The sequence below is a fragment of the Anas platyrhynchos genome, chromosome 6 (assembly GCF_047663525.1).
Source record: "Anas platyrhynchos isolate ZD024472 breed Pekin duck chromosome 6, IASCAAS_PekinDuck_T2T, whole genome shotgun sequence".
Lineage (NCBI taxonomy): Eukaryota > Metazoa > Chordata > Aves > Anseriformes > Anatidae > Anas > Anas platyrhynchos.
Window position 1 is genome coordinate 6,531,931 of NC_092592.1, and position 15,871 is coordinate 6,547,801.

The 15,871-nt window shown below is 47.7% G+C and overlaps 2 protein-coding genes across 10 annotated transcripts in view; one reads left to right on the top strand and one right to left on the bottom strand.

The window, feature by feature from the left end:
• Positions 1-2,699: 2,699 nt before the first annotated feature.
• Positions 2,700-10,085, bottom strand: NUDT13 (nudix hydrolase 13). 4 transcript variants are annotated; one of them, XM_038181329.2, is made up of 9 exons: positions 9,676-10,081; positions 8,144-8,255; positions 7,647-7,786; positions 6,947-7,054; positions 6,469-6,578; positions 5,614-5,739; positions 5,348-5,459; positions 4,624-4,778; positions 2,700-4,070 (listed from the first exon to the last, which is right to left on the bottom strand). In XM_038181329.2, exons 2-9 carry the CDS (start codon positions 8,224-8,226, stop codon positions 3,876-3,878), a joined length of 1,029 nt encoding a protein of 342 aa, XP_038037257.1. In that variant the 5' UTR covers positions 8,227-8,255; positions 9,676-10,081; the 3' UTR covers positions 2,700-3,875. The 4 variants fall into 4 exon arrangements, with proteins under 4 accessions (XP_038037257.1, XP_038037259.1, XP_038037258.1 ...); XM_038181331.2 differs by having other exon boundaries at positions 6,469-6,575; positions 9,676-10,080; XM_038181330.2 differs by lacking the exon at positions 9,676-10,081 and adding an exon at positions 8,475-8,960.
• Positions 9,036-15,871, top strand: part of P4HA1 (prolyl 4-hydroxylase subunit alpha 1) — a 40,389-nt gene continuing 33,553 nt past the window's right edge. For 4 of the 6 annotated variants that reach the window (XM_038181325.2, XM_072040313.1, XM_038181324.2 and 1 more), the window contains exon 1: positions 13,773-13,931. The gene's annotated coding sequence lies outside the window, so the exon portion shown is untranslated. Of the gene's footprint in view, positions 9,084-13,772; positions 13,932-14,081; positions 14,176-15,871 lie in introns of those variants that run through there. The other 2 variants (XM_072040311.1, XM_072040314.1) reach the window with 2 other exon arrangements.

Here is a 15,871-nt window from a genome sequence, read left to right on the forward strand (position 1 = left end):
CACCACGAATTGTCAAAGGATGCTCCATCTGCATTCTCCATTCCCATGCTGCTACTGCTCTCCCTGTGGGGAAGCTGGAGAGGCTTTGTGCTTCTGTTCCTGTGGCCTTTCTCTTATTTGAGACAGCTGATGGCCCCTCCAATGTCTCCATGTGATGATGATTCTGGATCTCACTGAGAGAATGCATCTGATTGTCTACAAAACACCACTGATGGGTCTTAAAGGAAGTGCAAGTGACACCGTTTCTAGATGAGCAGCCTGGACTCTGATTAACAGAAGTAGGTTTGGCAGCGTTCAGTCGTGCCCAGGTGTGTGCATTGTTGCATGAATGACAGCTGGCACCATTTTTCCCTTACACAGATGTGTGCCATCTGTTCCTAAGCTGAAGAGTGAACACGTTTAAAATGGAAGCTGAAGGCTGGGGCGGCTGAATTCACTTCAGCAGGGCTTTAAACTGGAGCACAGAAATGCCATTTGTGTATTTACAAGTTGTTCTGACAACCTGTCCCTTGCAGCTGCCAGAGGTGGGCTGCTCACGGTAACTTGAAAAATGGTTACATGAAAAATGACTTCAACATGGCCCTGTTGTCAGGGTGTTCTGTTAAGGGCTGCTGTCCTCTCAGGCTGAACACTGGATTCAGCACATGTCCCTCGTGTCTCAGAGCATGCTTGAAGGTGAGCTCATTTCTTGATACAAGAGCTTCCTCCCTGACCTCTAGTGCTGCCTGCCTTTCACAGTGGATGAGCAACCCTCCTGGCAGGAAACTGTGACCTTTCTGTGCAGCAGCGAGGCCCCCAAGGTGATGGGAGGGCATGTGTTAAGCAAAGCAAATAATCTCAGCCCTCATCGTAACCAGGCAGGATTTTTTCTGAGCGCCCTCAGTCAGAGGTAGACAAGAGGTGTCATGTGCCTTGGGTACTGCAATCCTCTGCTGGCACCTGTTGGAGGTGAACATACCTTTTATGCCCTGCTGCTGTAGGTCAGTAGGCAGGAATGCTGCTCTGAACCTGCCTGTGGTTCTGAAAAACTGTCAAAAAACAAACAAAAAAACAACTTGTAATGAATCAGATCAGTGGTATTTTCTGTCTGTCCATGTATGCTGCTGACTGGGAATAGCACCATGTAAACAACTGGGAAGCAACGTGAAGGGCCACAGGGTGACTGCTGTATAATGCTGGCTCTTGCTCTAAGTTCAAGCCCCTGCAGTCTCTGAAAGCCACGGTGTTTCTGTGATTGATGTAAGTTAATTGTCCCCAATGAGAATTAATTTAACAGATGTGTTTTTGAGAGAGTTATGTTGCTACATCCTTTTGCCTGCTTGACATCTTTTACAGGGAAAATCCCTGCTGTGTTTTCTTGAAGAAGCATCTGTCAGGAATCGCCTCTTCCTTTTTCCAGGTCACCTCCCCTTAGGGTGCATGTTCTGTCTTGACTGCAGCATTGCTAGTTTGTGAGGCAAATTGAAGTGAGAGCAATGTCTCTCTCATCTTCTTTTTTCTGTCCTGTTCTTAGCTGTATATTGCCTAAACTCACTCCTGCTTTCTTAACATCAGGAACAGAAGCCACCATTGTTTCATGCCTAAGGATATGGGTTAAAGATTTTTTAAAAAGCAGATTAAAACATAGGGCCCTTTAAATGGTATGGTAGGAACTGCTTTGGAGTTGTGCTTGCTCTACAAAACTGTATAAAAGTAGATTGAAAAGATTTATTGATTGAAGTGATTTATTGAAAATCTAAAGGAACATACAGACATTTACAGCTGAATTTTAAAAGGCGAGTCAGAAGTAAATGAGAAATTAACTTTGCCTTTCCTCTAACAGGAACAAAAGGTTGATGAAATTAGAAAAAGCCTGGTATAGTCAGAATATGAGTAGAGCTGCAACTCAGAGCTCTGCTCAAGCGTGTGGGTATCTGGCAGCCTCAAATCTCCAAATGCATACTGCAAATTAGAAAAACAGCCGCATACTCACAAAGTTCAGATTGCTGCAGAATTCATACAGGCATTCCTCCCCTCTCTCACGTGTACTACTTTTGGACACTTTTACTTTTTAATCCTCTTTCTGCCACAGAGAGCAGATCACAGGATATTCAAAAAGTACTGAGCACCACACCAGCAAGGTGCATGTTGTAAGCTGGAGCAAGCCTGGGCCACATTACTGAATGCATGGGGGGGGTTGGGAGGCCAGTAAGAAGAACTAGGAAGGGGCATGAGAAGCTGGAAGATCCTGCTGGCTTGTATCTAACTCTTCAATATTTTCCCTGCAGACAAGGGGAAGAAAGGAGCGAGGCTGAAAACGAAAACGGCACATTCCAGAGATGAGAGAGAAGGAGATAAATGATGGGGGGTTAAAATGGTGAGATGGAAGAGAGAGCAGGAGGAACTACCACAAAGAGGAGGCGAGACAATTTCAAAGGAAACTGGATGCAGGAGAGGCACGGTTATGTTTAGAGGTGTGGGGGTTTGTGTGGAGTGTCTGGGTTGGAGGGGAGGCATAAGCAGTGCCCTTGTGTACCAGACTGCATTCCCACTGGGATGGCTGCCAAATCTGCCAAACGTGAAAAACATGCTCTGACACGGGTCTTCTATTGCTGAGAGTTAGTAGGGGTGGAAAAGCTGTTTGCACATGCCACCATGGCCTGAGAGAAGCCCCTCCCAGCCTCCTGAAGTAAAATTAACCCAAGGAAATGAAACGTGTCTGAACTGTGTGAGACAATCTTTTTACTTACTGTTCAGATGTCGGGACTTTTACAACTTTACAATTTTTACAATGCTTAAAAAAGTCCTTCACCTGCAATAAATCCTAGAGCCGGCAGACAGAGATACAGCCCTGCTTCCCCTTCAAGTATTTGTACTGCTGGCTTTGCAGTCTTGGCATTTGAGTAGTGGCCAAGTGAGCAGGAAGGACTGTCAGCCTGAAACAGCAGCAGATCCCTCCGTCTGCCTCTTTTACTAGGCTTTCCTTTCCCAGGCTCTCTTTGTCACTCTCTCCCTTCAGAGAAGCGATACTTCTTTATCAGTAAAACAAGAGCAGTTCTCCAGGCAAGCCCCAGATTTTTGGCACAGGATGAGAGGCACTTGGCCTTTCGGGATTTTTTTTTCTGTTGGAAGTGCAGTCTTCCTTGCAGCAGTTCCTCTCAGCATTACTTGGGTTCTTCTAACGTGCTTATAGGTTGATTTGCTCTTCCACTCTCTACCACCAGGTAGCTCTGTTCTCTCTTCCTCAGGATGGAAGTCTCACGCTGTGCCTCACTGGTAGGGAAAATGGTGTCTCCACAAGTATTTTTAGTTGCTCAGACAAACCATCAAAGTAGAAGTCTGCTTAACATTTGCAAAAAATTAACATGTTTTATACAAAACTGGAAGAATTGATGGAAAGGGGAACAGAAGAAAGGGAGAGCATTGAGGCAGTGGCTTTTCTTTTTTTTTTTTTTTTTGATTGTCATTCCATCTGTGTGTGAACACTGAAAGGCTACTTTCCCTTAACATAAAAAAAAATGGGTTCAACCACCCACCCAGGAGTTCCAGATGGATAAACTGGAGGAAAAGGGGACGTAACTGCTAGGAGCTTACTGTTCTCCTGATTGCTGGGCAACACCTGCAGCAGATGACACTTAAGTTTTGGACTTTGGGACTGAGAATTTTATTGCATATTTACTGCAAGTCGTGGGATCTCCAAGGTCCAGTGTATGAGGAGTTGCCCAGAGACAACCAGTTTAGAAATGGCTTTGTACGTCTGTGTATCCAAGTGTAAGATTGCCATCAGTCTGGTGCTACCCCCGCCGTAAGACACATTGTCTTCAGTAGCTTTGGAAGCTTTTACATAAAGCTTTTGTAATTCTGGCAGAGTCGCAGACTTGATGAAGTCTTTATACCTAGGTCGGCCGGGAAGTCTGCTGTTTAACCCACTCGTTGATCAGCTTGTGAGCAATGGCCTGCCTGGGAGGAAACCAGGGTAAAAAACTACCATCATCTTGCTTTGAAGAAGTGTGATCTCTCTTGAGCCCCTCCAAGACTTCCTCCAGGCCAAACCAGCGGGCTTCTTCCAGTTCCAGGCTGTTCATACTTATCTGGAAAGAATTAGGAGAGTGCCAGTTCCTTAAATCAGCTCTAAATATGGGCAGCAGTGCCTTGTTCTTGCACCCACAAAGATCCCATGCTAGAGTGCCTGGAGTGCTTAATCCACGCCTGAATTAAGTGTTGATGCCAACCCAGGGGAGGACGTGCCTATTGGTTTCCTTAGGGAAGCCACAAATCAGTTAGCCCTATTCCATTGTGGCACTGGCCTGCAAAGGACCAACGAGCACAGTAATTAACGTAGCAGAAACTGCTTTTTTATAGCAAATGCATTATTAATACTAGAGTGTGCCTCCTCTGCAAAGTTCAGAGGAAAAAACCATTGGGACGCTGTGCTCTGTGCTTGTACATACAGTGACCTGTGCCAAACCTTGCGTGTTGCAACACAAGACATGATGATTTTCAAGTCTCATATTCACTTGTAGAAAGCTAACTGAAAACAGCACTTAGAGAGGCTCTGATGCTCTTCAAACTCAAGCCTGTGCACCAGACTAGCTTTTGCTATGTAAGGTGGGTAGTGAAATGCTTCAGGGGAAGCCTGCTCACCTCAGTCTGCTGTCCCCCCACCAACGCGTGACAGGCGATCATCAAGCAGCTGCTGGGAAAGGGCCAGTGCTGGGAGGCTGAGTACTGGAAGGACTCCACCTCCAGGCCCACCTCTTCGGCCACCTCTCGCCGCAGTGCCTCCTCCACACTTTCACCTGGAAGCAACCACAGGTAGGTGAGGACAGCCTGGCCTCAGGGCAGCAAACCGTGACAAGAAAATGGAAGTAGGCTCATTTCTCAGGTGTTCCAGCCCTGGCTGTTTGAGCAGGAGCTCTGACTGTGCTGACCTGGCAACACCTGCCATCAAGATGCTCGATTAAATCACCCATGCTTGCCTCCCTTAACCAGAGGCATCAGACATGCTTTTGGTTCTGTCTGTATGCAGCTGGTGGACAGAACATTGCTGCCCCTCTTCATCCTTTCCCTTTTTAAGCTATTTTCCCTTTTAAGAGGTCTGAGTTTCTTTTCTGAGCCAGAGACACAAAATGGGCTAAGAAGTACCTGGGGCTCTAACCTGGGGAGTCTGTTACCTGAATACACGATCATGGGCTACAGCAACTGATATACATGTATGCCCATAATTCTCCTGTTCTCTTCAGATGTATACAGCTATTTTGAACTCTGATTAAATATTTCTTCCCCCTGGTATCACCTCTATGCCCTTCAGGCCTTCGGTTGATGTCCCATGGTTCTGCCCCCCACAGCAGATGAGAGCCCGCCTTACCCAGGTCACAGAAGCCTGACAGGGCAGTGTACATCCCCTGAGGGAACGAGGACTGTCGTGTAAGGAGGCACCGGCTGCCATCAGACACCAGGGTGATAACCACTGGAGACATCTAGAAAACACATCAAAATGCAGAGGAAGAAGTTCAGACCAAACAAGTAAGTGCCACTGGTTCCTTTTCCTAGCTCCATGAGCGTCCAACTACATGGAAAGAAACCCTGCTGCCTTGTACAGATTCCTCTCCGTACAACTGCTCAGGTGCTTACCTGTGGATAGTAAGTTATTCCACTGGCATGGCAGACTCGCTTGCTGCCAGCTAGGTTTTTCTGAGTGGGCTGCCCAGTTTTGCTACAGTACTGGTGGGACTCGTGCCACCGGAGAAGGGCCTGGGCCTGTGAACACCAAGAGAAATACAAATTTACACCTGGAGCACTCTTCCTGAGTGACTTTGTCTTTTCCCCATCATGCTGTTCCATGGATAAATTCTGAGTATGTCTGGAAGTCTACAAAAGGTGAACGAAACGTGGGCACTGCTTTGAAAAATGGCAGGTTTTGGAATCGGTGTTTCATGTTTATTGCTTTAGCATCCAAATTTCAGCAGGTCAAGGGAAGGTGGGGGAAGAGTTGTTCCTTATTGGGATGTAATGGGAGCAGTTGAGTTTCACACACAGATCTTTTCTTAGGGCTTCCAAACATAGGGCATCTGGATAGGAACTCACAGCTTGTAAGTGAGCAGTTTTAAAAGAGCAGCTCTGAGAGAAGACCTCTGAGGCTGTTCTTGGAATTCGGTTTGCCAAGAAGAATACAGAAAAACTGGGTACGAAGTGGGATTGCTGTGCCTGCTGCTGCTGAGATCAGTACATTTCATGCTGGGCATACAGCACGTTGATGCTAAGTGGCTAATTTCTGAAGTCGTTTTTAAACGTCTGTGTCTCTTCCCATTGCAGCTTACTTTTACAGCAGTTCTCCCAAATTTGCTGTCCCAATTTTTAGTGCCTACTGAAAACACACAGCAGGTACCTCCACAATACGTATTGAATCATGGAGCAACATGGGAGACAAGGAAATGTTAGAAATCACTTCTTAAAGGTTAAAATAATAATAGTATTTCTGTACTGTACCGAGGCCAGCAAAGGAGAATCCTTCACATCCACTACAAAGAGAGCCTTTCGTAAGTCAGTGAACGATCCCTGAAGTTCAGACTCAATGACTGATTTTTCCAAGGCTCCTGCTTAAAAAACAACGACAAATCTCTGATCTCATAAACTGCAGTTCTTATCCCAATTTTACGCCCTTCATTGTTCCGGTGTACAATTTCTGGAAGTTCCCATGGAAGTGACATCACCTCGGTGGTAACACATGCCCAAATGTTAAGTGACCTGCAAACAGCCCACCTTTACTAACGCCCACGCGGGGACAGCAGGGCAGCTTTGTGGCTCTCAACCACCGTGCTCACAGCAGCTCCTACAGAGACTCAACTGAGTTCTCTTGAGCAGTAAATATTGACCTAGTGTGGAAAAAGGATGCTGCCTCGGCATCACTTTCATCTCAGTGCATCAAATGCGATGCCAACGCAGGTGGAAGAGGAGTCATCCCAACCTAAATCCAGGGCAAAGTGTGGCACGTGCTCATCTGAACAGCCGATCAGCACTGACTTCTCTATCCACTGTTCAGTCTCTTTCATTTTCTCCAGGATCCTTTTCATCTCTAAACAGCAAGAGAAAGGGGAAGAAAAAGCTGTAAGGGAAGAGAATTTGTGCAAACATGACGCTCTTTCTGCATCTCTCATGTGAGAGAGGTGCCAGACAAATTGTTCCGCTCCAAAGGAGACTCGAAGCCTGGCTTTCTCCTTAGCTGTCGTATCTTCTGACCATATTAAATTAAGGATGCAAATGTTTTAACGCTTGGGGAACAGCTTTCCATTCTGTTTCTCTCCTACAGCAGCTGATACCTTTCTCTCAAAACTGCTTTGCTGGTAAAACCTTGCTGCTTGTTTTCTGCTCAGCTCTTTTTCTTCAGAAGTTATGGTCCCAAATATTTAAAGTGGATAATCTCAAACCAGATCACGCATGTATTGATACTGTATGTACGTGAAGAGCATGAGCTCACATCCACGTCGTAAGGTTTTAACTCTAAATACCCGTTAGTTGTTAACAAATAGCATGCTGCATATAACGGGATATTCCATGCACATCTTGATAGATTTTCAACCCCATGTCAGGTATTGCTTATTGCACATGAGCCTGTATCGTTTGAGCTGCGTGATCCAGGAGACATCTCTTTCTGGACTCCTGCTTACCTGCTGCACTGAGCTGTGGTAGCAAATATTTCTTCCCAACCTTCTGCAGGAAGGGTGAGAGGTTGTGAAAGAGGTAGAAAGTTCCTGAGGTCTGGGCTTGTCTACAAAAGTCATCATCTTCCTTTAGCTCATTTAAGTATCTGCAGTAAGAAAAGAATGGGGAAGATAAATTTAAGATCATGCTGGGATTACCTGTGTTGCACTTATTTGGACACATTTACTTGAGGAAGAGCAGACAGTATGGATTTTGTCTTCTGCAAGCTTCTAGGGTGTTTGGCAGCTGGATCTACACCTTGGTGGCCTGCACCTTCCAGCAAAGGTGCCACCTGGCAAACAATACTGCATTTCCTCCTAGCTAGGACAGCAAGCATAGGCAGTCATTGAACTGTTAGGAGATAAACCCCTAGGTTAGATTTAGGTAGGGCTGCTTGTGACAGTGGGCAGGAGTGCCAAATGCTGGTCTTCTCAGTGTAAACAAGATGCAGGTGAGAACTTACCTCATTTTTTTAACATAGGTAGAATGAAACCTGCAGAAGAGAGAGGAAGCTCTTCTGTGCACTGCTTGATAAATTGCAGCCATGACCAACGCCCACAGGTAGCTGTCTCTGCCTAAAAAGAGAAGCGCAGAATAGAAACAGTGGCCCTCCAAAGTTGCGTTTGGTTTAAAAGCCACAACAACCCAATGCTACCAGAAATCTCTCGCTTACAGTGTCTGCAGAACGCTAGCATTTGCTTTCTGAAATGCTTTTTAAAATGATCACTTTGGTCTTAGTCTCTAGTCACAAATCAAACCTAGTTCCAGCACTTTTAAAGACAATTCCAAGATACCTCAGTTTGTTGCCATCTGTGAGTGAACACAGAAGGTCTTAGAGTGCTGTAAGATGAGGTTAAGTATTCCTGTCCTCAACTCCTGTACCGATGGGATAAAGAGCAGCAAAAGTAGCTGCTCTCTTGTTTGTTTCCTACGCAGTTGTAATGGCCTCGATCCAATGGAACATCCTATTGCAGCACACAGTAGGGCTGTGGGAAAGGCAGCAATGCCAGAAGAGAATGAAAGACAAAATATCAGCTGCGGAAAAGAATTCCTGGAGCTAGACGAGAGACAGCAGTCGCAGCTGAATTGGATCATCTCCAACTGTCAATGCTTTCTGTGCCAAAGGATCCTACCACATTTTCAGCTCAGGCAGTCACAGACTGCAGTTTGAACTCAACGTCGGGATGTCAGAAAACAGCCAGAAATGCCACCATCTCTAGCACTCATCTGAAATAAAAATGAACCGTGATTCACCATCCTTAACAATTGCTTTGGATATTTCACTTTCCAACCACAGGTCCCGAGGCCCTCGAAGGAGGAGGAAGTTACGTTTGCTTCGTTTCACTGACTGAGACACATAAGCCAAGCCAAGGAAGAGCCTGCGAGTCCTTCCCCGCAGTAAGGTCAGTGCTGGCTCCCAGGCCTGCTCGAGCAGAGGCTCCTGTCAGTAAGGGGAGGTGATGTCAAGTTCCCTCGTGGCTTTTGCCATCTCTGCCCCCAGTGCCTCTCTCCCACTGGTGTGCTCCCCACCAGGAGGTCCCTGGAGGGACAGGCCAGGGAGCTTGGCACGCCGCCCCGGGTAGAGACCGTGGCTGAAGCTGCTTTGTGGCGGGGCGATTACGTGTCCCTGATTTCTCCACCCCCGCGTCTCGCAGAGCCTCGTTTGTGGAAGCCTCCAGCGCTACAGGCAGCCCGTGTTGTGTGGAGGGGGAGTTTACAAACAGCTCCGTACTTTGCTCTGGAATGGGCATGAGGAAAAGCTTGCACCTGGAAGGGTGAAATGCAGCGCACGCACAGCTTTAAACCCTTCCTCTCTCAGACGCACACTGACAGATTTGGGTAAGGATCACTGAAAACTCAGATGGTAAAAACTTGATCTGAGGAGGCCTGCCCAAACTTCCCTGTTGTGCCTGTAAATCTCATCTATCTTGTACAGCCTTCTTGTACAGGAGGTGCACCTAGGTCTGTCGCTTCCCAAGCGTTTTTATGACTTACTGTGCTTTGTGCAGAAGCTGTGCTACCTCCAGCAGCAGGAAACCACTCCGAAAGTCCCCTGCTGACCTCAGTTTGAAGCACTGCTCCTGCAGCAAACAGAGCAGCAGCTGTCTTACTGAGCTGCTCTTCCCGCCGGGGGAGCTCTGGGAAATGTAGTTCTGCACGGGCTGCTCAGAAACCCTTGGCACAGCTAGACGGCTGGCGGGTGCCTGCTCCTGACTCTGATCAGCTCCCAGAGGTAGTGAGACTGAGAGTAAACTCTGCTTTTCACAGCTGCTTCATTCTGTCAGAGACCCACGTGCTGCATTTTGCCACACAGAAGTTATTACGAGAACAGTGCTACTGCAGTAATTTGAGCTGTTCTTACAGGGCACGGGAGTTTGTTCCTTTTGCTTCTGTTAGTTTCTTTTTCTTCTCTTCCCCCCCCCCCCCCCCCTTTTTTTTTTTCCTCAAGCTTCTCTGTTTTTTGTATCATAAGAGCATTGTATAAAGCTGAGGACCATATGTCCTCAAACAGGAAAATATGCCAAGAGCTGCACGCATCCAAATAATGGAGCTGTGAAGCGTTCAAGCACCCAAACCTGCAGCTGAATTTGCAAGTGAATAGGTTTGATTGGAAAGTGCACTCTGCCAAGAGATGTCAGAATAATGACAAATATTTTTCATGCCTTTAGAACTGAACAAACAAGATTTCTCTCGAACGCTGAAAACGTTATTCTGGGTTGGAGCCTACCTGTGCCCATATTTAGCACAAAGAGAATTTTATAAACCCATAAATGTTTTCAGCACAGCCTTTTGCTTTTTGGTCAGGAATTGAGACATTTTAATTGAGGGCTCAGGCCATGTAATTTGAGAGCAGAGCTTGTAAAAATAATGAATGGAGTATGCAGGGAAATACCATTCTTGTTACCGGCATCACTTACAAGTTTAGGTTTAATTATGCTTGACTGCTATTTATATGCTTCCTGAAACAGAGCAAGCCCAATCTTATTAATCCACTAGGCTAATTGGATTAATGGACAAAACGCATCTTCCCTTAATAAGATAAAGGACTGAAGTATAATCTCTAAGGGAAGCATCCACCCTGCTGTTAAACAGATCTGTTGACCCTAATTGCCTGCAGAAAGGTTGCAAAAAGTGCTGGTTTTAGAGGGCAGCAGCTGGAGGCGGTACTTTGGACCTCAAATCTTGGGACAGCCTCTCAACAGGTCACTTGGAAGTGCACCTCTATCCGCAGGAAGGGCGAAAGGCCAGAGCACGATGTTGCAGTGTAAAGACTCCCCCAAAGGTACTGCAGTGCTGTAGCCTTCCATTGCCACACGCAGCTGACAGAAATCAAGGATTAGCCCAATCACGTATACCTGGCCTCTGTGCCGTGCCAGGACATGCAGAGAAAATGGGATTAGTCAGTTCTGTGGCTGACGTGAGTGGTGGGAAGCCATGCGGTCTGAGAGATTCCTGGGAACTCTTCTAAGGGTCCATACACCTGCTTGTGATGCTGCAATGCCAAATTAAATATTTCTGAAGCATGTAAGTAGGGCAGACAACTTCAAGATCAACAGAAGCTTTCTCATCTCTTAGAAGTATTTAATTACGGAGCACAAATATCAGTTGTCACTTTAGCACTGAGTTTCTTTGCAAGTGTTTCTGAGCAGGGCTCCAAGCTGTGTAGATTACAGCTATAAACTGTCTGTGTTGTATCTGTCCCCTGCAGACATTAGGCTCCATGCTAGAAACAATCCTGTGAGTGAAGTGGAGGCCTGGCCATACAAATGCATCTCCGACAGCTTCCTGTAGTTTACTAATTTGAGCTTTGGCAGGCCACCAGAGGAAGTGAATCCCTGAGACTCGCCTGATGCAAGAAGAGCAAAGAAACGGAGCAGGCAAGGAGGCCACAAGCAGTAGGAACAGATACTTGTTACACAGAGGAGGTTACAAAACAGGCAAATCTTTGCTCTGGTATTGCCAAGAGCCTTTTTTTTTTTTTAATCTGGGTTTATAATATACTTGTATTGGCATTAACAGTTGGTAAAAGATTTTCAAGCCAAAGAAGTGGCTGGAAAATGTAATTCTAACCTAATAACAGCTACACTAGCAATCTTGCTTTTTTTCTTGCTGTTCTGTTTTGTGTCTCTCCAGCTGCCCTCAATAAGCAGAAACAAGCATCAGAATTGCTACCAGCTGACTCTTGCACAACAACTGTTAATTGCTTTAAGTACCTAAAACTGGTAAGCTCACATTGAAAACTTATGGTCAAGCCACAAGAAACCTCTTGGTAAAAAATACTTCTTTTTTAGCAAGAGGCCAAGGAAAGACAAACCACTTCTTTAAAGAGAAAGTTAATGAGTAGTCTTTCCCTCTATCATTAAATTTTAGATGCAGACTAACCAAAACTAGCTTTGCTCTAAAATTAGCCTTGTAGCCTATATCATGTATATAAGGGACTCCTGTAGCTTCTGATACTCAGGATGGGGAGCTAAGAAGAGAGAAATTGTTTAATTTCATACAGCTGGTGGCAGCCTGTGCTCCTAACACTCTACAGGTGTAGAGGACACATTAATATCTGAGTAACCATTTAGAAGGATTTGCTCAGTTCAGCTTTTTGGGATCACTTGCATCTTTGTCTTCCTCCCTGTTGGTTAGGGAAGGTCCTCCAACCCTGGCCAAAAAATAAAATTGTATTTTCTTTTTGCATTGCGCAGCTGATGATATAAAGTCTGTGGTTAGTAACTTGATTTTGTTAAAAGTATAATCTTTGGTTTTTGACACTGATGAACGTGCTGGAAAGTAGATGAAGCTCCCTCTCTTTCCAGAGGATAAACTTCAGTTGTCAGTGCACTTGGAAAAGCGAAGCAGTACTGTGCTTTAACTCAGTGTGATATAAAAATGACTCCCCTGTGTCTTAAACACTGCATGCAGGTCACAGCCTGGTGTCACGAGATTTCTGAAGAGCTGGAAAAGATTCAGAGAGGACAAGTGAGAACAAAGATGTGGCATGCTGCTGCAGTGAGAAGCTAGGTAGGCTCTGGTGCTGCAGCTTGCATAAGGGATAGATGTTTACTGTTGCTGTCTCTTTCTATGCAGGAACCTGGTTGATCAAATCTAAGACAGTGGAGCCAAGTTCTCAGGGAATAAATGGAGATGTTTTTCCATGCCCTGGCTGGAGGGGCACAACTGCTAGGTGAAGGATGGTGTGGGTGCAAACAGCTCTAGCTCGAGAGGAGGAACGCTGTGTAGAGAACTCTGCTGAGGGTTTATAAATAGTTGGACCACATCAGGCTGAGAAAATCCCAGTTACAAGTGTTTGGAGGCTGCCAGCACTCTAGGCATGAGGGGCTAAATAATGCTTTGCTGTGAGTCAGAGCAGTTGTGCTCTTAGGGGGTCTCTTCTGCCTCGTTCTTGTTCTAGAAGGATCTTTATTTTACTACCCTTCAGCGTAAGACCTGCAGAGTGCTTCTGCAAGATTGCTCAGAAGGGGAAGCAGCATGCTGTTAGGCTTACACTTGCAGCAGGGGAGGCAGCTTTTGGCCACATGCTGACAAATATAAGCAAGCCTGCTACTAAATGAGCTAATAAACTTGTGGCTGTTGGATTCCTCCAGTCTGCCTTTTTAAATGCATCTGAGTGGCGCAAAAGATGAAGGGAAGAGCGGTCAGTCTCGCTAGGAGGAAGCTGAACGCCTCTACAGCGTGTGAGGTTTTGCCACATCTCCAGAAGCTGCAGTTAAATCTCTGCCTAGCTATTACGGCCTCTTTGGATAACAGGGCTTCAACCGGCCGCCTCAGCTCGAGGCTTGTACAGCATCGCCGCCTTTCCTGCTAGTTACAGGAGCTGTATTGCTGTTGGAAGGTGACCAGAATGAGAGGGAAGGAAGGTTTATTTTCTGACGGCTATTCCACTCACAACTGGCTTTCTAACTGCTCTGGCGCAGGGGCTGCCACCCTGAGGGAGCATCCCCCGGCCCCTCTCCCCTCACACTGGGCAGGTGCCTCAGCACCCACCCCCTCAGGGGCTCGAGGCCCCCCTCAGGCAGCTCCCGCCCAGCGCCACGGCGCCTGCGCAGTGCGGCGGGCGGCGCTGTGACCGAGCTCACGTAGCGCGGGGCGGGGCGGGGCCGGGCGCGAGGCGGGGGGGCGGGGCCCGCGCGCCTATAAAAGGGGCGGGCGGCGGCGAGCGGCCGTTAGCGACCGTTGGCAGCCGTTGGCAGCGCTCGCGCGGCCCCTGCCCGCCCCTCAGCGCCCGGCCGCGCCCTCAGGTGAGGCCCCGCCGCCTGCCGCGGGCTCGGGGAGGGAGGAGGGGAGCGGGGCGATACGTGGCAGCGCCCCGGTGTCCCGGCCCCTGCCGGCCGTTACGCAACGGGAGCCGGCGGCCTCCGGAGGGGGGCGGGAGGGCGCCGCCGGGCTGCCCCGGGGCTGAGAGGGCCCGGGGGCGGCGGAGGAGATCGCACGCCCCCGGGGGAGTTCCCGTGTGTGGGGCAGGGCCCGAGCGCGCCGTGCGTGGTGAGCGCCGCCCGGGGGTAAAGCCGCGGTTGGCTCTCCTCTCTCCGGCTTTGGGCCGCGGGGAGGCAGCCGCTGGGTGTAAAACCCGCCGGGTGGCTGATTTGTGAGGCTGTGCCCTCAGCGGGTTGCTCGGTGGGACCGAACTTGGAAGGGAAAAGTCCAACGTGGAGCCCTGAGGATGCTCTTGAATAAAGAGAGCGTAAACGCGTCGGATGTGCAAGTCTCCTTCCAGCTCCCCTCCAAAGCTGGGCGATTCTGAGGGGGAAAGATATTTGAGGCTCGCGGAGAAAGGGTGCTGCTGTTAGGAAAAGGCTTGCCCAGCATCCAGCTTGGCACACTTTTCTCCCTGGATTAGGGAGAAGAGCTGCAGAGGCACTCAGGTGCTGTGAAGTGTTCCCCTCTTTCGGATAGGTAAAGATTCCCTGCTCAAGGCTTTGGCAGATGGAAGAAGCTGCATTTAATGTTTTCTACTTGTAACTGACAGCTTTTTCTGAGGCAAAAGGCTGTTCAGCCAAGTGTGCAGACAGTGCTCTGGTGGGGATGGGAAGGAAAGGCAGTGACTTCCCCAGTGGTTTGGGAAGCAGAGACCTGCCTTTGGCCTAAGAGGTGTTCTCCACTGTGCTGTTCAGCACCCATTGTTGCTTCAGGATCCTCGCTGCATGCATTTAAATGTCTTGGACTATTCCACAGATCACTTCATTTTGACCTAGAGTATTCTGCGCTGCTTTTTAGTCACATGCTGACAGAACCGGTACTGATTTCTTTGTTTTTCTGGGACTCAAAGCAACAGGAATATGCCTGAATTTGCCTGTACTAAAAGTATTAATTCTGCCACTTCAGCAGTGATTGTGGTATCAGTCTCTCCTAGATGTTAATTCACTTAGCTGTGGGCAGGCAGCACCGTTTCTTGAACCATTGCCCTGTTAAAAGCAGCTCCCGATCTCTGCCCTTCGCATGGGCTGGTCCATCTGGCAAACCACATGAAAAGCTTGTGCAGCGGGGCTCGCTGCCTCATCCCCCAGCAAAAACCAGCTGTTTGGCGCGGGGTGGTTCCCTCTGCTGACAGACGGGTGGCTCTGTCTGTGACGGGTCATCTCCAGGCTCAGCTGAGGCGGGGTGCGAGGCAGAGCTGCTGCTCAGCTCCTCTCCCACGCCAGCGCTAACAAACAGCGAGAGCTGTGTGTGGAGCCAGAAAAGAAGGCAGCTATTAGACCAGGGGAGGTTTAAACACGGTTGCACGATGAGGGCCTTTAAAGCCTAGCTTTCCCGGCTGTGATTTTGAGGTGTGCGTTTAGATTAGAAAATACCCGGTGCAGGTTGAAACCTGAAAATGACAAATTAGGAGTGACACTGTGGAAAAAGTGGGAGGGTAAACAGAAGTTGAGAGAGCTCTGCCTCCACGTTGACATATAGCCACAGAAAGTTGGTTGTTTTTTTTGTAAAGTGTCCCAATATAAAATATACTTGAATGCATCCAAAAATAAACACATTGAAATATATGCCAGAATATACGTGTTGAAAAAAAATATATTTTATGAATTGACTCTGTTTAACAGAAGAAAAACTGTAAATAAAGTCTGCTGAAACAGCATCTTTGTCATTTGCACCCCGTGTTTCTGGGCAGTTCTTCCAGTAACTTGGGATGGACTCGCTGTTCCCCTGGAGGGAGAGAAACAGCCTTTCTGCTACTGCTGAG

Coding starts and splice junctions, on each gene's coding strand:
- NUDT13 (XM_038181329.2), bottom strand. CDS start 8,226: ATGGCTGCAATTTATCAAGCAGTGCACAGAAGAGCTTCCTCTCTCTTC. Junction 7,787..8,143: donor ACCTATGTTAAAAAAATGAG/GTAAGTTCTCAC, acceptor TTCTTACTGCAG/ATACTTAAATGAGCTAAAGG. Junction 4,071..4,623: donor TGGGGGGACAGCAGACTGAG/GTGAGCAGGCTT, acceptor AATTCTTTCCAG/ATAAGTATGAACAGCCTGGA.